At 45.7% G+C, this 19,803-nt stretch overlaps 1 protein-coding gene across 1 annotated transcript; it reads left to right on the top strand.

Moving 5' to 3' along the window:
- Window positions 1–7,204: 7,204 nt before the first annotated feature.
- Window positions 7,205–7,968, top strand: LOC309579878 (olfactory receptor 6F1-like; the record flags this gene model as incomplete). The annotated part of the gene is given in 3 exon segments (XM_082293431.1): window positions 7,205–7,369; window positions 7,371–7,532; window positions 7,534–7,968. Coding segments are annotated over 3 exon segments (762 nt in total).
- Window positions 7,969–19,803: the final 11,835 nt, after the last annotated feature.

Raw genomic sequence — 19,803 nt, 5'->3', positions numbered from 1 at the left:
GTGTTCAGCCTCAGCTTATATCCACGCTGGGATGCTTGGTTCCTCCCTCTGGGTGGAGCATCTCACAATGGGGTAATGAGTCATGAGGCCAGGTGTTGATTGGGCTCATTAACAGATGATAGTCCAGAGGGAGTTATCTATGAGTCAGGTGGCAGGACAATGATGGGCCATTAACAGCAAGATAGTCTGGGGGGAGGAGGCAAGGAAACACTGCCCCACCTGATTTCAACGGCTGATGGGGATGGTAATAGAATACACTGCAACCCAGGACAACAGGTCAGGTCTCCTCATGTGTTGCACCTCAACAGCCCCCTCTCTTAGAACAGCACTCCCAGAAACTGCTGCTCTACCTGTGGTACATGCAAAGTTTATGGGGCGCAGCTCAGTAGGACCTACAGACCATGACAACCCTCAGAGGGTCCCTTCACATGACTCTCAGGAAAAAACTGTCTCTCAGTCCTAAGGGTCTCCCCTTGCAGGTGACCAGAAGTCTGGCCCAAAGAGAAGGTTCCTACCCACTTTGACAGGAAGGGTGGGGTGGGGCGAGACAGGCAGCACCACTCACTCCTTACTGTGAAAAACAACCACTTTATTAAATAGCAACTAAGAACAGGTACCAAGGTAAGCTCATGAACCCCAACATCAAGGCAGAGACTTGAAACGGCGCACACACAACACCAGATGCCCTCCCTCGCTAGTGCAAATGGGCAGAGGACCAGGTGCTGAGCCTCAAATCAGTTTTTATACCCAGTCCTTTGTGTCTATTGGTTCATTTTAGATCCTTCATACCATTGGCTCGTTTCTCCTGCTGCCATTGGTCCATTTCAACGATGCCTTTTTCACCAATCATTTTCCGAGAACCTCCACTGATTGGTTCGTGCTACATCCAATCCGCATTCTTGGTGACATCACCCTTATCTGTTGGAACATTCTGGAAACCTTCTCCTTTCTACCTGGTGTTGAGTACGCCACTTGATGGTTACATGCAGGTATTACACCCAGTACACTGCCCCCAACTTGATACTGCAGGATAATTAACACAGAAAACATCAATCAGCCCAATTCCCGCAATTAACATGTTTGCAAATTTTCTTAAGTAATTCTAGAGAACTAAAACCCATTTATAACACACTCTCTTAGTTTGAAAGACAGGTGTCTGCCAAGGAAGGCAGGAGTCTCCCCTGGAATGGAAAAAAATTGCAACCCCCTTCCCTCCAAATTATTATAATTTTGAAATTAAGGGGCTTTCAGGCAAAGATATGAGGAACAGGAATAACAGCTCTTTAATATTATATATCTATATGTGTATAACCAGTCAAACAAAACAACAATGATTATGGCAAACAATTACAGCAAACAATCACAAACCCAGTCCCAGCCTTCTCGGCTGTCAGGCCCTTTCTCCTCGGGTGCAGTTCCGCTCGCAGCCGGCAGGGGCGCTGGCGGCTCCCGGTGAGCAGGGCAGGTGCGATGGTTCCCCCGCGGCTGCAGGGGGCGCTCCGGAGCGAGCTCGGGGAGCACGCGGCACCGGTGCCCCGGGATCCCGGAAGGGATGGAACAAAGGCTTCACAAACCCCTGGGCAGCCGATCCCGGTGTCCGGCTGGACCCTCAGGAACAGCAGGCTGGAACAGCAGGGATGAACACAAATCCCAGGTGGCAGATGAGATGTATCCAAACTCAGGAGCTGTGGTGGGAACCCCCCGGAGGTCTGGGCAGGCAGGGCAAGCAGGGCTACAGAGTAGCGAAGGCTCGAAGCAATGGCAGGAGCAGGATAGCCACAACCCGGCTCCCAGCAGGGCAGGGAAAGGCAGGCTTGGGAATCCCGGGGTTTCTCTGGTAGAAGGAAGGCAGCCGAAGAAGCAGCCTCTCTCTCTGTCCAAACGCTGGGGACTGACTGCCCAGAAACCTAGGTGAAAGAGATGCACCCCTCCTCCTGTGGCCAGGTCCTTTATTTTTCTTAAGCACACAGTAATTTGTCCCCCTGGCAACATGTATGGGGAAAAATCGTTTAAGAGAAAAAAAAGCCAGGAGGAGAACTAAAACCCCAACACACACTTTGTGTGAAAGCTCATCCATACCCAGCACAATTCCCCACTCACCAGACCCCACAACTGGAGTGGTGCTGCTCAGCTGTAAATCCTTTACACTTGACCCTTTTATCCACAAACCTTTCCTCACCAGAGGCTTTCCTGGGCAGCAAACACCTTTTCCCTAGCTTCTGTCTCCCCTATAAGGTTTCCAGAAATGGAACAGGGTTTTCAAGCCATGGAGACTGTTTTTCAAGCCATGTTGCTGTAAGATCAATCAGCATCAGGTTTTGATGGCTAAATACCAGTGAGTCCCATCTTCAGCCTGTCTCATGCCTGAGGTCTGTGTGTTTAACAGCCTTTCAGCAAGCTGTTTCCTTGTGAAATCTACCCAAAATCATGACAAAATCAACACTGAAAATCAACTCTGTAAACAGATCATTTCAATCTTCGGTGACTGCCTAGAAACAGACAGTTGAACTTAGACCTTTTCATGATCATCATGATGGTGTTTCTTTATTTGCATTGTTTGCTTCTTATAGGGTTGAAGGAATAGTGACGTACAGTTGTGGAAGCATCTGGAGAAACAAAAAGCAGAATACCTCCAAAACCAGCACATGCTGATAGCAACCATATTAGTAGCCCAGCAAAAGATCCCTGCATGTCAAGTGCAGCTTCTCAACATACCCAGATAACGGAACAGGGAAGGATAGAGTGGGGAAACAATAAACAGTCTGGTCTCAGATGGAAGAAATCCTCAAGCCATTAAGTGTTGAGGTTGGGAAGGTAAAGAGCTGGGCAGGAATTTGTCATGGGTTAGCAAGCATAGTCCCGGAAGTGATGTTCTTGCAAAGGGGTGCTTACAGCTTCCTCTATGACCTAACAGAACCTATTAACTGGTTAGTTTGAATATTGACAACTTTTTAAGCCACTTAAAATTTTGACCGCCTCTGTGATCCACACTTAAGAATAGACACACCCCAGGCAGAGCTTGCTCTCTTGCTTCCAGCCAGGGGACAGGTAACTCGGCTGGGCCTGTGCGGGGGCCTAGAGGGCCCTACCGGGCCCTGCCGGGACCTGCTCGGGCTGGGCCCAGGCCAGGACACAGCCATCTTGGAGCCAATGGGCCCTGTTCCACCTGTGGCCCCCCTTCACATCCCTGCTATGTGCAGATGGCACAGCCCGGCTCCCCCTCTCCAGTGCAGCCAAGATTCAGCTGAAGCTGCCCTGCTGTTCAGCAAAAGATCATGTGGCCAACAGCGATAATCGAAATTCCAGCTGCAAGGCCTGGGTGAGATTAACCCTTTTAGTGCTGTAAATGCATGTAAAGAAAGAAGAGCTGAAAACCAGAGGGAAGAGAAAGAGGAGATGCTTAAAGCTGAAAATCTGTTGTAAAGCTATTGTGGTGATAAACTATGACATATCAGAGTACCCGTTGTAATTTCATGAAAGCATGGGGGGTGGAGTGTTCAACTTGTACTTGTGAGCAACAGCACCTGTGCTAGAATAAGCAAATGCTGAAGCAGCTGTAGTTTCATGAGAAGTTTGGACAGGGAGAGATGGAAGCGATGAGGACTCTTGCTCCAATTGGAAGGAGAAGACCTCTGTTCCTAGAAATAATCCCAGAGATAGTCCTAGAGATGAAGATTATGAGGGCTCTTTGCTCCCAGGGAAAGGGAGGGCCTCTATTCTTAGAGATGAAATGCTCCCAGAGATGGGTGAAGAGAACTTTTGTTTCTGAACGGCTCAACCTTAAAATGGTACCCCATTGGCTCAAGATTGGACCCTCGAAAGCAGTTGTGGGAAAAGCTGCAAGTTGTGGGAAGGGACTCCCACATTATGTGAGCAGAAAACCAACCCAGGCGGCTGTCTTGTGATACTGAAGTGAGCAGAGAACCACAGTATGAGCAAGAGAGACTCCTCTTCCTAAATGAACTGAACAAGGTTATTATGGAAGTGGTAAACAGACTGAACATCTCAAGGGTTGTCTTTTTACATTGTCAGTGGGAGAAGGGAGAAAGGTGGGGGGACGAGAAGTGTTCTGAAGGTGTGATTTTATTTTGGTTTTTTTCTTCCTCCTTTTTGGTCTATTAGTAAACTTCTTTATATTCTTTCAAGATTTGTACCTGCTTTGCTTTTCTCCTAATTCTTATCTCACAGAAGGTAAACAATAATGAGTATTTTGGACCAAACCACTACAGAATTATAACACACACAGACAAGAAGGCTCAGAACAGCAAAGCCAGTCTGTCTCAGAGATGAGAGTCAAGGACCTCTGTGAGAGGTGCCTCTACCTGAGAGGTACCAGAAGGGAGACTGAAAACCAGAACGTGACTGCTAGCCTAGGAAGAGCCCAGGAAGTGTGGGCGTGATGGAAAGCCTGGCATTCCTCACCTCAGATGTCATCACAGGGGATCTGGAAGCCTCACAGACAAGGTGAATGCTGGCACTGTGGGGTCTGGCTGTTGGGCAGGTTGCTTGGAGACACCCTCCCTGAGACTAGGGAGCAAGACAGAAAGAATATGCGTGTGGGAAACTCTTTCTCCTTTAGTTCAGTTTTAGAGCAAATCTACCTTCTCTTCTAAAAGGCCTTCCATTAAACTCTGTAATCTTGTTGCAATTTTGCAATGTTGTTCTCTACAACTTTGTCAACTCTAAGAGATTTGTAATGACTTCTGTTCCAAATCCCTGGCAGAGATGGGAACTCCTGAAAGTGAACACAACCCTTTTCACCATTCTGGAGACCCCTTGGACAAACACAGATGCTATTCAGATGAAAAAAAGCACTGCAGGAGTGAGGTGGAAAATTTCCTGATCCCCATGAGCAGCACAAATACAACCCCTGATTTCAGGACACCATAACAGGAGAAGAGTGTAATTCTCAGCAGACAGTGACTCCAGGGGTTTAGGCAAAGAAATTAAATAACACTGTCTCATCCACTTGTGCACTTGGCCTGGATGAAGTGAACAGCACAGTCCCAGACCTTCCAGTCAATAGATTTAAAATAGGCCAATAGACTACAGTTTAAAAGGTGGGGAGAGGAATGGAGGGATTGGTGTGTTCAGGCATGAAGAATGGGCATACAAACTGATGGATGATGTGGGAAATATTGAAGCCATTAAAAGAACTGTCTTTTTTTGGCAAAGCTTTTACAATCTGCACTTAAAATTGAATGGATCAAATATATTAATTTTTTTTCTGATTTCTGGGGTTTTTTTCTGTCTTCTCCCTTGGGGCATACTGTATTGGGTTGACCCTGAGTTGATGGACAGTCTTTAAGACCAATTACGCTTCTCACAATTTACATATTTAAACCGCACAGAAAGGCGGGACTTCCCTTTTTGTCGGAGCTCGCTTGCTGGGAGGTGGGGGAGGCTCCAAGCCTCCCGGCCCCGCCGGGCCGGGCCGGGGCCACTGCCCCTTTCCCCCTTTCCCAACGCTGCGGCACGGACCCTGGGTGGCTGGGGGGGGACTGCCTCAGAGCCACAGGCAGCTCAAACCAGCCATGGACTGCTCACAGCTAAACCCATCCAGCGCAGCTTCTGGGGACCGGCGGGTCCCTCTCCTCTCCATGCGGAGCCGGCGGAGTCAACGGGAGCCGGCAGAGCCTCCTGTCTGCAGCCAGCACACTTCGTGCTGAACTGAAGAAGACACCACGCAGCCAGGAGCACAAAGGGAGCGAGGCTTTCCCCACCGTAAAGCCTGAACAAGAACACTCTTCAGCATGGCGGCGTCAGAGTCAGAGAGAAAGAGAAGTGAGTCCCGTGGGACGGAGCTGGAAATGGCGACGGGAGAGAAGAGGGCGGTGCCGCGATTCTGGCGCGCAGCTTAAAAGAAACCTTCTTGCATGCCGTGGTAAGAAACTGTAATACCACAAACTGTTTGTCTCTTTAATCCATTTGAAGAACATGGGGAGATGGAGTATCTTCGTGTGCCTGTGAAGATTGTGAAGAATGCCTATGCCAGGCTATATAGTAGTAAGAGGCTGCTAGAGACTTGTGGCGAAGAAAAAGCTTTTGTGTGCAGGCCAAAATAACTTATCCTTAAAAAGATGAATAACCCCATGTGATGGCCCATGTTTTGTAGTGTGAAGGAACTGTGAGATTTTTCATGGGAGAGATGTTCTACACACAGCAGATTGTTTGTTTCCGGGCGGATCTGCTGTTGGTGGCAGTTTGGGAACCACGTGCAACTGAAGGAAAAACCCTTTTTTCCCTTAAGCATAAGAGAGAGACTTTTCAAGAACTGGAACACTGACTAACATCCCATGTTCTGTTATCCCTTGTGTGAGCTAGGTAAAAGGAGAGAAGTGCTGGAGGGGGGGGGGGATTTGCTTTAATTTTGTTTTGTTATTGTCTCTTTACTTTTAATTCTATTAGTAATAAAACTCTTTCATTGTACTGCAACTGTTTAAGGTTTGTGCCTGCTTTGCTTTTCTCCTAATTCTTATCTCACAGAAGGAAAATAAGTGATGAATATTTTGAACCAAAACCACTACACATACCTTCAAAACCTTAAATGAAATCCCTTTTGACTTTAGGCTATCTTAAGGAAAGGCTAGGGGAGAATAGTCATTGTTAAATACCGAGGTTTGTTTCTCTCTTCTTTACCCTGGTCTGTTAGAGAGCAAATGTTGAACTTGCTTGGGTTCTGCCCAGCTCATTACAGGCGTCAAGAGCTTATTTAGCTCCATCACAAGTTCCTCCATCTGAGACAGTCTGTGATGTCTCCTCATAGCTGGTGAGCAGAGATCCAGGCTGAGATGTGATTCATTAGCCAGCAGCAGGAAAGGGTTTGGTGGGGAACCAGCTGCAGCCTAGAAGTGGCCGTTTCTCTCCCTTGACAATGACCAGCTCTGATGAAGAAGACATCATTGTCCCATCTCATATCAAAGTGCCAAAGCCATGATAGGCTCGAGCAGGTATCAACTCTGTGACATTTATGCTGGACGCCTTGTTCCCCTTGACACCAAGGGAGCGTGAATCAGGTTTCTCCATGGTTGCCTCTGTTTTCTGCATCCCCAGCCCCTGGAGTCTATGGGGTTTGCTGTTTCAGGCTGAATGTGCAACAGAAGTCACACCCAAGTGAAGGAGTTTATCCTGTTTGGATTCCTTAGCTCTCAACACCTAAGTGTTCCTGTTTGTCTTCTTCCTCTCTGTGTATGTCCTGACAATCATGGGCAATCTCTGCATTATTGTGTTTGTGAGTACTCACCATCCACGCCACCACCCTATGTATTATTTTCCCTGCAATTTTGCCTTCCTGGAGATCTGGTTCACAACTGCCTGCATTCCAAAGACACTGGCCAATCTTGTGTCACAAAGCCAGTCCATTTCCTTCAACAGGTTGCCTCCTTCAGATGTACTTTGTCTTCTCGTTTGGTTGTACAGAATATTTCTTCCTTGCAGCCATGGCATATGATTGCTACTCGGCTGTGTGTTACCCCCTGAGCTACAGCACCATCATGACCAGCACTCTGTCCAGGGGGCTGGCAGTGGGCTCTTTGGGTGGGTGGTTTCCTGGTCATTTCAGTGCCAGCGCCTTTGACTTCCAGGTTGTCTTTCTGTGGCTCTAATATCATCAACTATTTCTTCTGTGATATCTCTTCCTGGATTACTCTTTCCTGCACAGATATCACACTTGTTGAGCTGGTGTGTTTTGTCCTGTTTGCCATTGTAATCCTCGGTTCCTGTGTCATTACCCTGATCTCCTATATTTCTATCATCTCCACTGTACTGAGGATCCCATCTGCTCAAGGCTGGCAAAGATCCTTCTCCACTTGTTCTTCCCATCTCATTATAGTAATTATTTGGTACTGCTCCACCATCTTCCTCCATGTCAAGCCATCCATCAAAGCTCCATTGGAACTGAAAGGAATGACAAAGAGCTGTCTTTACAAACAAACTGTGGGCCTGATGGTAGATAAAGCCAGATACTGAGAGGTGAAAGAAGCAATGGGAGGAACCATAAATTCCATAGGAATTCCACTAATTGACACAGACTGTTACTCACTCAAACTGTGCTAATCCCTGGATTTAGAGAAAAAGAACAGAGACAAAAGGAAAAGAATAGGGGTGGGGTACACCTTAGAAAGGGGGTTTGTATTACGTGATTCAGGAAGTCTGTACCTCTCAAGTACCTCAGCCAATAGGGAAAGAGAGAAGGAAACGCGGACAGGAAATTAGGATAAAAAGGAGGCTGCGTTCTCTTAGCAACTTGAGAGACCCCATGGGAAATGCCCATGACCTCTCCCTTTATTTGAATAAAGTAACAGAACTCCTCTGTCTCCTTTTTGGACATAAACCTTTGGTGTTTGTGGATTAATTTTCCTGACAGAAGCGACCAAAACAGTCACCATCTTAAACAGAGCTGTAACATCACTACTAAACCCCTTCATCTACACATTCAGAAACACAGAGGTGAAGAACATCTTGACAAAGGCTTTATCGAGGTAGACAAACAACTCTGTCCAAAAGTCTTGTCCAGGACTGTCTTCCCCAGTCTAGCAAAAAAGCAAAGCTTCAGAGACATCTCAGATTCCAAAGAAACACTTCTGTTAGAATGAAATGGAACTGTTCTCAGCTCTTAGCTAAGATAATTAGCATTAATATAAATATTCATTACACAATCTTCACAAACTTCACTTGCATCAACCAAAAGAATTTCACTCATCAAAGTGAAAATAACCACCACAACTGCCTAGAGGTGGAAAATTTACACACTCCCCACCCCTGACCTCTCTGCCACAGTCATAATACAACAACTGGCCACGTCCAGCCCTCTGGTGTTCAGGACATGCCTATGCTACACTTCCAGAACACAATAAATGTGTGCCAGCAGTGCAGCCTCAAGGTATCTCTGAAAATAAACCAAGCTGTCTTTCCAGAAGCCATTTGTGCTGCCAGATTGGCAGTGAGTCCCTGTTACCACTGGAAATTCAGGTGGTGATGGAAAGCTCTTTCTCCCTTTCCAAGTGGACCAAATGTGCTGTTTCTTTTGCTTCTGTCTCAGGCTACAAATACAATTGTATTTGCCTGTCTCTTCAGGCTGTGAACCAAAATGATGGAAGCAGGTAGCACACCTTAGCCTGTCCTCATCTTGGAAAGCACAGGCTGCAATTAGTGAAAGAAAAAAGAAAAGTGGAGAAATAATAGTAATAAGGATAATAAAAAAACCCAGTAGCAACTGTAAATGTTTCTCCTTCGATCATTCTCACCCCTAAAAGCTTCCAATGATTTTAACAGAAATCTCCTTTCCCTCTTCTTTCTTTTCTCCATCTTTTTATTTCCCACTGACTTGTATTTTTATCCCATGGCCCCACTAGTAAGGCACTGGGAGGAAAATGACTGAGGAAATTACTCTTCTCCCTGATAGATTTATTTCTGCAGCACGAGCTGTCTTTGGACCAGGGCTGTTACAACTCACCCCCAAAGCCAACAGTAACCTAGGTTCTTGTTAATTGATTCCTTGTGGCAAATTAGAGTGAAATGACACTGAATGATTGGTGTTTGTAAATATACACATGTAGGGTTTATTGTGGAAAAATGTGGTTGCACAGGGAAATGGTTGTTACGTACAGTAATATGACAAGAATAGAAAGATCTCATCATCCACAGGCCTCAAGACAGACTTGGTCATTGTCTTGGGGTGACTTGATGTTGTATTCCCTATTGCTGCACTATGCCCAGAAATTTATATATATACCTTTCTATGCTTTTAAACTGAGCCTGAGAGGGGGGAGGAAAAACTGAGCAAAACTTTTTCAAAGCCGTTTACAGCTTGTTCAAGGTCACACAGAGACTTTTTTCAGCTGTGGCAGGAGAGCGAGAGTGGGGAAAGCACCCAACTTGCTCTTGGCCAGTTTTTCAGCTCCTTTTGCTTTCTCCAGAGAGAGACGGAGAGCTGAACTTTTGTTTTCCTGGGACTTTGTTTTTTCCTTTTTTTTTCCTCTGCTGGTCTGTTTCAACATCAGAATACATCGGGAGGAATTTCCACCGAGGCCTTGGGCCTGGAGGTGGGCCCACCACCCTGTCCCAGCTCCAAGGAGGGGGAGAGAGAGATCTACGGAAGGACTCTGAAATTTTCCCAGGTCTCTCTCAGCAGAGTGAGAGGTTTTATCATTTAGCATTATTATCCTTTTCCTGTGTGTTTGTTAAATAAATAGTTTTTATCTCTTTCACTTTCCTTCGAGGAAAATTTATTTTTTCCTGTGATGAGCAGAAAGGATTCCACTACTAAATAAGTAGTAAAGTAGGTATGTTTATTCCAGCTGGGACGCACAGGGGATAGCTCCTCCAAAATCATCCATGCCGACAGCTGCATTCAGCTCAGTATTTATTGGGTTACAAGTTCCATATTCATAATATGTTTATACATATTCATCACCTAGCCCCACCCAGCCTCACTTTGTATTATAATGAACCCAAAAGTCATTTACATCTGCGTTGCGCTTGCACAGTGTTGTTTGGTGGTTTTGGTAGGGGTCTTCCAAGGGTATTTTTGATGAAGTCAGGAGTCTTCCTCATCCTGAACTTTTCACCTTTCTTCCCTGCACATGCTCTTTTATACCCCTGGCCTGGGTTTAAGCTTTGAGACTGGTTTGAGCTAGTTTTGGGTTGAGCGCAGGATGTCTGTCTGAGACTCCCCCTGGTCTTATCAGTGGTCTCTTATCTTTTCTTCCTGCTCTGGTATGCTGACCAAACTAGATGCATTGTTCCTAACCTTTGCTTCCCATCCCCCTGATTCACCTGAACCTGGTGGGGGAGGGCTGGTTGTAGCCTGCCTTCTCTCAGAGGATGTATTTCTAAATTTGGCCAAACTGGAACAGTCATATCAGATCAGAGGCTGGCCATTACACACCCAAAAGCTCTCCTCCTCCATTTCAACAAAGCACCCTGGCATCTCTCACATGGGAGAATGTCTTGAGTCATCATGCCTTCGAAGTTCAGTCTCTCACAAGGGGCCTCCTGGTATCTGGAGTGCAAGATGGCAAAGGAATGTTCTGCTGAATCCTGGACTTGTCTGTACTCCCAAAGCCCTTTCAGACCACAGGGCTTCGGATGATGTCCCCAGACCACCTGCCGTTGCCTCCCTCCCCATCGAACATTACCCTGGGGCTCTGGGCATTGTCTGCAGAGGAGAAAAACCCCCACCAGCAGTGCAGAAGGAGACCTGAGCCTCTGCTGAAACACAGGACTCCTGTAATATGTGAAACACAGGACTCCTTTAACATAAGCACCTTAATATACCAACACCTTAGTATTGAAAGGAATGAGGGACTTGTCTTTACAAGCAAGCTGTGGGCCTGCTGGTAGATAAAACTAGTTCTGAGAGATAAAAGAAACAATGGGAAGGATTCCATTGATTGATGAATGGAAAGAAAGAGATTTGTCTTTACAAATAAACTATAGGTCTGCTGATAAATGGAATTGGATATTGAGAGATGAAAGAAACAATGTGAAGGACCATAAATTCCATAAGAATTAAAATAAAAGGGGGAGGGTTATACATTAGAAGGGAGTCTTAGGTATTAGGTGTTTCAGGAAGTCTGTACCTCTCAAGTATCTCAGCCAATGGGGAAAAAGAGAGGGAAATGCGGTCAGGAAATTAGGATAAAAAGGAGGCTGTGCTTTCCAAAAATTTGAGAAACCCCAGGGGAAATGCCCCATGGCCTCTCCCTTTATTTGAATAAAGTAACAGAACTCCTCTGTCTCCTTTTTGGACATAAACCTCTGGTGTTTGCGGATTAATTTTCCTGACAGTATAAAGTATAGATTAATAAAAGTTAAGTGTTAGTTGCTATGCTTAACCGCAACTGCTTCTGCAGAGCAAGCTGCTTTTGCAAGACAAGAAGCCTAGCCCTGGAAGGGGTTATGATGATAAGAGAATAGATGCTATGCCTAATGCTAACTGCTCTAGAAAAAAAACAAACCTGAATGGACTAAGATTATAAGGGAAAGGAATACAAGCTAACGTGTCTGAATAACTGCTTTTCTGAAGAACAAGGGCTTAGCCCCTGCAGGCTAAGCAACAAGGAAGAAGAAGCATGGTAACTGCTGTTTTAATAACAAATGGGAGAGCTGTCACAAAGGGTAGAAAAATGTGATTTTTACATGTAATAGAGAATTGGAACATAATCAATACACATTAGAGAGGAATATATAGAGAGGAATAATATAGTAATAAAGTGTGTAATAGTAAAATTAAGTGTGTATTAGCAAAATAAGTGTGTGATGAATGTATTAGATAAGAGTATTGTGCCGTGTTTGTAACCCTAAGATAAAGAAACCACAAGTTATGTAAGACCCCAACCATTAAGACTGTAACTTTTAGATAAATGAAGAAAAAAGGGCAGATGCCGAACTTGTAAACATATAAATAATCTCTGTAAAATGAGAATGGCAGACATGCATATGGAGGTGCTAACCCCTGCATGCTCCCTCCGAGGTGCTAACCCCTGCATAATACCCCTGGCTGGGCCAGGGCTTTACATTACAGTACCTTACTGTGGAGTGGATTCCATTGAATCACTGGCCATCCCAGCACCCATCTGGGACACAATAGGAAGCTGGGGCTGTTTTTTAAAGTAGGTTTTCCACCTCTGACATCAATGCCAATTAGTTTCTTGAATGCCCCTTGTTCTTTGCACCTGAACTAGCCACCTTTGTAGTCCTGCTTGTGTTGCAAAGGCAGGGTGAGACAGAAGAGGTGGCACCAGCTCTCTGAGCAAAGAGCAGGTGGCCCATCTCTATGGCCCAGATTGCAGGTTCAGCACATGGTACAGTGGATTTGGGGCAAAGGGACACTAGCAAACAGTCACATCCAGTGCTGGTGGGTTCTCTGGCACAGCTTCCTTGGCAGGGACTGAACTGGAGGTGGCTGCAGGTGAGCCTTGGCTCTCCTGGGGGCTGGTGGTGATGGGGGGCTGGTTGGCAGGACAGTGCTTCCCAGGGGTGGGGTGGCAGCCCTGCATACCCACATCCTTCCAGCGGGCACAGTGCTGGTGCTGGTTTGGGGGTGTGAGAAACAAAGCCCACCCTTCTTTTTTTTTGATTTATAAATTTAATTAGGGACAATAGGGGACAAAGGTCACTTGAAGCAAACATAACAGCACTGGGTGCATAGCTCATAACCAGAGGCACACCCACTTATACAAACTTCTCAGTTATATGCTTTAACATTATGCATATCAATAAACCACAATGTATATGCATAGTTTTTCTGAGAACTAATTTACATTTCCTTAGGAGGGATTAACATAGTTCTTCCCCTGATCTGCCTTTTTAGAGCATGCGTAATGTGATCATGGGGGTCTTCGGGGGTCTTCTTCAATGAAGGCTCCGGTCTTCCTTATATCTTGAATTTCTCAACTTTGTCTTGGGAGCATGCGCAGTTATGGTGTTCCTAGGTCTTTCTGGATCCAACCAGTTTAAATTCTGTACTTTGTGGCTAAGTGGCTTCACTTTTGCCAATTTCTCATTAGTATATCCTGCTGCTTCTCTATCTAGCTATACTTGTCTATTTTTGAGATTATTCACCTGGCGAGTTTCCATTTATTTAAGCATTAAGCGATTAGTTAACCATATACTAGCTATTACATTGTATAGAAAGTTATAATTCAGATTATATAGGTATAGAAAGTTATGATTCAGGTTATATTGGTAACTTATAACTCAAGCATCTTGTAATTTTGACCCCAGTTATAATGTTAACTAGTTAATATCTGCATAGCAAAGTTGTACTTAACATATTTGTACATAATATTTTCTAACATATTCTGATACATAATATTTCTTACATTTCACTACGCATGAAAGACAATGCTATAATAGCTGTTTATCACAGGGATGACCCCTGAGCAGGTGTATTTGTGCCTCAAGCTGATTGAGAGCAGAGCCAGCATGCAACCCAGTCCCTGCTGTGTGCCCTGGTACGTGGTCAGGGAATAGTCTCTGCAGTGTACATGAGGAGAGCTGTCCCATGTGGATGCCAGGGCTCTCCTGGCCCAGCCAGAGCTGCTTCTGGAAGAATGCCAGTGGAGGGGATGCCCAGCACTCCTCAGGCAGGGATGTGTCAGGACTGTCCTAATCAGAAACACCGTGTCAGAGCCCCTGGCTCTGCTCCTGCTCAGCAGCACAGGGCCACAGTACTTACACTGCTGGACTCTGGACGTGTTCCTGGGGGTACTGGGGACTGGTCCAGCTGCAGGTGGGGAAGGGGGATGAGTCAGAGTGGGATGGGACATGGCACAGAGCGCCCTGAGTGTCCCACGTCTGAACAGCCCCTTTTCCCCGAGGGGCCACATTTGCTGGAGGTGTAGAGGTGGCATTGCAGGTGTGAAGGAAGCTCTAGGAGCTCAGATCTGCCACAAGGGAGGCTGGGGATCGATCCTGATAGGAAAGATGAGTGCTAATGTCTTTACAAATGACTCAATGGGTGAGGGTCTTTAGGAAAAAATGGAAGTTAATGTCTCTACATCAAGCTGCAAATTTGTTGCAGAACCCAGACAATTTGGCCCAGACAGTTTGAACTTCTGAACTTCAGGGTAACAGGAGAAATCAGTCCGCACAAGTCTATTGCAGAACCCAGACAGTCTGAACTTCCAAACTTTGGGGAAAAATGTCGATACATGTTCAAGAGGGAATATGTGGTAGGCAGTTCAGGAAGGCTCTATCCTCCTAGTTCCTCAGCCAATGGGGAAGGGAAGAGGTCAACATGCAGCCAGGAGTTTAGGATAAAAGGAGGCTCCAAAACCAAAAGAGAAACTGCAGAGGGGTATGCACCAGTGGATTCTCTTCCTTTACTCAAATAAAGTTGCAGGACTCCTCTGTGCCCTTTATGGATACTGGCTTTTCATGGTGTGGCTTTTCTGCACAATCCTCAGCTGCTACAGCACCTCCTTCTTTTCCCTTTCTGCCCCACACAGCTCCCTGCTCCAGCTCTGTTCTCGGCCAGCTGGGGTTGCCTCCCTCTGTGGCAGATCCCCACAGCCACGTGCACTGGCTGCTCCTGCTCCTGCTCCTGCTCCTGCTGCTGCTTCTGATGAGCAGGAAAGACTCCACTACTAGAATAAGTAGTAAAGTAGGTATGTTTATTCCAGCGCTGGGACGCATGGGGGACAGCTCCTCCAAAGTCATGCGTGCCGACAGCTGCATTCAGCTTGGTATTTATCGGGTTACAAGTTCCATATTCATTGAGTTTCCCAATACTCCTATACATATTCATTGCCTAGCTCCCGCCTAGCCTTGCTTTGTATTACAATGAGCCCAAATTCCGCGTTGTGCTTTCGCAGTGTTGTCTGGTGGTCGTGGGCAGGGGTCTCCAAGATGAAATAAGAGTCTTCCTCAGATGAAATAAAGGGTCTTCCTCATCCTGAACTTTTCACCTTTCTTCCCTGCGCATGCTTTTTATGCCCCTGGGCTAAGTCCAAACTTCAAGACTGGTTTGAATTAGCTTTAGGTTAAAAACAGGATCTTTGGTCAAGATTCCTTCTCTTTATCAATAGTCTCATATCTTCTCATCCTGCTTTGGTAGGCACAGTAAGTGTTGGGCAAGCGGTATGCATTGCTTCTAACAAACCAATTCTTAGTAAATCATTTAATCTCTGCTTCCCCATCCCCCTGATTCACTCCTGCTGCTGCTGCTGCTGCCGCTGCTGCTGCTGCTGTTTCTGCTGCTCCTGCTGCCTTTTGGGTTATGGAACACTTTGAGTTCCAGTGCGAGACCAGAGTTTCAGAGGAGCTGGCCTTTAACTTGTGACAGGTCTTGCCACAGCATACAAAGCATCTCAAGTCACCACTAATGTTTGATGCCTAATGACAGTCCCTTGACGGTGGCCCTGGTAGCTCATCCCTTCTTCTCCCAAATTGCAATGATGAATAGCCAGAGATCTGCCGGGGTGAACCACGCTTCTCACAGAGATATGATGGAACTCCATTTATTCTATTGTTAGACCCATAGTTATACCCTAATTCCCCAAGCACGCATAAGCAAGCTCCATACTATTGGATTACAGCTGCTGTTCACGCGGCCTTTAATAGCAAGCGATTGGTTACAGATTAATATGCACATGACTAACTAACATAAGTCTTTCTGTTTCTATGGTCAGCATCCCCCTCCCCAACATCCTGTTACTTGCCACATCAGCATTGCTCCTCTCTTTTTTCCCTAGTCAAGAACAGTTCACTACTATAGCTTGGATAGTGCATGTATACATGTCCCTGTTCACTCAGACATTTCTCTACAATGATGTCAGGTTTTCCCATTCTTGGTTTAGTCACTGTTTATTCAAAGATTCCCAGAGACTGTTTTCATTCCTCCACTGTGCACACAGTGATTCCTGGAGGGCTGCAGAAATGCAACAGCAGCATCAGTCTCCTCTGGGGTTTTTAGAGGGAACTCTCTCTCAGAGAGCTGTCCTGAGCCTTTCTGCAGCCAAGGTTTTACTCCTAAAAAAGACACAACTGAAAAGCTCCAATGATCAGTGACCTAGCTGAGCAGTGATCAAAAAAACCAACACTTTTTATCCCATTGAACCCTAATAGTGATGTTTGTTCTGAAACAATGAAAAACAGTGTCCTGATTCAAAGGAATTTACTCCACAGCAAGGTACTGTAAAGTAAAGCACATCTTTATTGGCCAGGCTGGGAGCATGCAGGGGTTAACACCTCCATGTGTGTGTCTGCCATGGTCATCTTGCAGAGGTTATTTATACATTTACGAGTTTGTAATTATACATTTACAAGTTCATTATCTGCCCTTGTTTTGGTCATTTATCTGAAGTTACAGTCCTAAGGGATCTTACATGACTTGTGGTTTCCTTATCATAGGGTTACAAAGACAGCACACTATTCTTAATACATTCATCACACATCTATTTTGCTAATATACACTTAATTCTATTATTACACACTTTGTTGGTGTATTAGTTATACTTACTTTACTATTGTGTATTGATTATATTCCTATTCTCCTATTACATTTTTCTACCCTTTTGTGGCAGTTCCTCTGTTTGTCATTGTAGTGGTTTGGCCCAAAATACTCATTACTGTTTACCTTCTGTGAGACAAGAATTAGGAGAAACGCAAAGCAGGCACCAACCTTGAAAGAATATAAAGAAGTTTATTAACAGACCTAAAAGAAGGAAAAAAAAATTATACCATACCTTCAGAACTTTTCTCCTTCCCCCACCTTCCTCCCTTCTCCCACTGACAGTGTAAAAAGACAACCCTTGAGATGTTCAGTCTGTTTACCACTTCCATAATAACCTTGTTCAGTCCATTTAGAAAGAGAAGTCTCTTCTTGCTCGTGCTATGAAAACATTATCACAACGAGAGAGCCGCCCACTTCCAAATAACTTTGTTCAGTCCATTTAGGAAGAGGTCTCTCTGCTCACATGTGAGTCCCTTCCCCCGACTTGCAGCTTTTCCCACAACTGCTTTCGAGGGTCCACTCTTGAAGATTTTTGGGGTACAATTTTAAGGTTGATCCGTTCAGAAACAAAAGTTCTCTTCACCCATCTCTGGGAGCATTTCATCTCTAAGAACAGAGGCCCTTCTCCTTCCCTGGGAGCAAAGGGTCTTCCTCATCTTCATCTTTAGGACTATCTCTGGGAGCATCTCTAGGAACTGAGGTTTTCTCCTTTCCCATTTGGAGCAAAAGTCCTCATCGCTTCCATCTCTCCCTGTCCAAACTTCTCATGAAATTACAGCTGCGTTAGCATCTGCCTATCTCAGCGCAGGTGCTTTTGCTTACGAGTTGAACACTCCACCCCCCATATCTTCATGAAATTACAACGGGATACTCTGATATATCATAGCTTCACAACAGAATTTCAGCTTTAAGCATCTCCTCTTCCCTCAGGTTTTCAGCTCTTCACAGCAATAAAAGGGTTAATCTCACCTCGGCCTTGCAGCTGGAATGTGGCTTATCAAAGTGGAGAGGAGGGAGAGCCAAGCTGCTCTGGCTGCCCACAGCAAGGCAGTGGGGGGTGGGGGTCCACAGGTGGTACAGGGCTCATTGGCTCCAGGATGGCCGTGGCCCGGCCCGGCCTGGCCCGAGCAGGGCCTGGGCCGGGCCCACTGGCCCCTGCATGGGGCCCGCAGCCACCTGTCCCAGCACCAGAAACGAGAGAGAGAAAGTCTGCCTCAGGGTTTCTGTTCTTAAGTGTGCATCACACAGGCGGTCACAACTTTAAGTGGCTTAAAGAATTGTCCATATTCAAACTGGCCAGCTGATAGGTTCTATCAGAGGAAGCTGTAAGCACCCCTTGGCAAGGACATCACTTCCAGGACTATGTTTGCTAACCTATGACAGTAATTAAAATGGCAGTTAGCATGCGTCTTCCTCCTTATTGCTTAGCCCATAAGGGGTTAGGTCCCTGTTCTGCAGACAAGTGGTTAGCCAAACCCATTAGCTCACATTCCATTCCCTTATCATCCTATTCCACTCAGGTTTGTTTTTCAAGAGCGTTAGGTATAGCATCTCCTATTCACTTATCGTCATAGCCCCTTTCCAGGGTCAGGCTTCTTGTCTTGCAAAAGCAGTTGTGGTTGAGCATAGCAGCCAACACCCAACTTTTATTAATCTATACTTTATACTAAAGCACTTATGTTAAAGGAATTCTACGTTTCATATGTTAAAGGAGTCCTGTGTTTAAAGAAGTCCTGTGTATCAGTCCCAGTAAGTTCTCATGTGCCAACCACAAAAGTTTTGGTACAAAAGAAAAGGCTTCTGATTAACCAAATGAAAATGTAAACAAGCAACAAGAGCAGATATTGCTCTGCCTTCTTGGGGCAGGAAGTAAGAATGTCCCTCTGCTCTGTAAAGGACATCCTTCTCACCAAAATGAAGAGCTCTGGGATGCACCACCAGGCAGTCAGTGCTCACCAAGCTCTGACAGCAGTCCAGTTTGGGCAGCTCAGCTCAGATGAGTGCTTACACAACTTCAGTGCTCCCAGGAAGCATCTGGACCCCCACCTTCCTCTCAGGAAATGTCTATAGATCCCAAATGTCATCCTCATTTAAAAAAAAGAAAAAAGTGGTGTTCATGTTGAGCTACAGGGAATGGGAAGTTCTTAAGTTTCTGGAATAGCAATTCTTTAGCTTCTAAAGTAACAACTTGCATTTTATTATCCAAAAGTACTGTAGAGTGCAAGCAGAGACAGAAGGCAAAGTGAATGTGGAGCTCCACAAATTATGCTCCATCCTGGGGAGACCTCTGTGGTGTTGTGCCCAGTCTTGGACTCCAGGTAAATACATAAAGAACATCACTGACACACAGAAGTAAATCAAGTGCAGGCCACCAGGATTGCTGGAGCTGGGAGTAAGGGATGCATGAGGTGAGGGGGGAACTGGGTTTGTTCATTCTGGAGTATCAAAGGCTTTGGGGATCCCAGTTGCTGCCTTCAGCAACACCCACTGAATGAGAAGATGCCAAGGGGAGAGCACTGGGTCCTTAGAGGTGCATGGTGATAGGACAAGAGTTGATGGGCACATGATAGAACATAGGGAATTCCAGCTGGGTACATGAGAGAGAAAAACTACCATGAGATAGCTCAGGTACTGGAACAAGGCCCAGAGAGCCTGTGGGATCACCATCCCTGGAGACACTAGAAGCTCAGCTAGAGGAGGACCTGAGCAACCAGTCCTAATGGAATCTGGTTGGAGTGGGAGGCTGCTCTGAAGGTCCCTTCCCACCTACATTGTTCTGTGATACACTGAGCAGCAGTGATAGCACAGACTTGGCAAGAAAACTTGCAATACATTTCAGTGAA

The sequence above is a fragment of the Coloeus monedula genome, assembly GCF_965178545.1.
Source record: "Coloeus monedula genome assembly, chromosome: 18".
Taxonomy (NCBI): Eukaryota; Metazoa; Chordata; class Aves; order Passeriformes; family Corvidae; genus Coloeus; species Coloeus monedula.
Note: the sequence above shows the minus strand (reverse complement) of the source record. Positions and strands in the feature narration are given on the sequence as shown.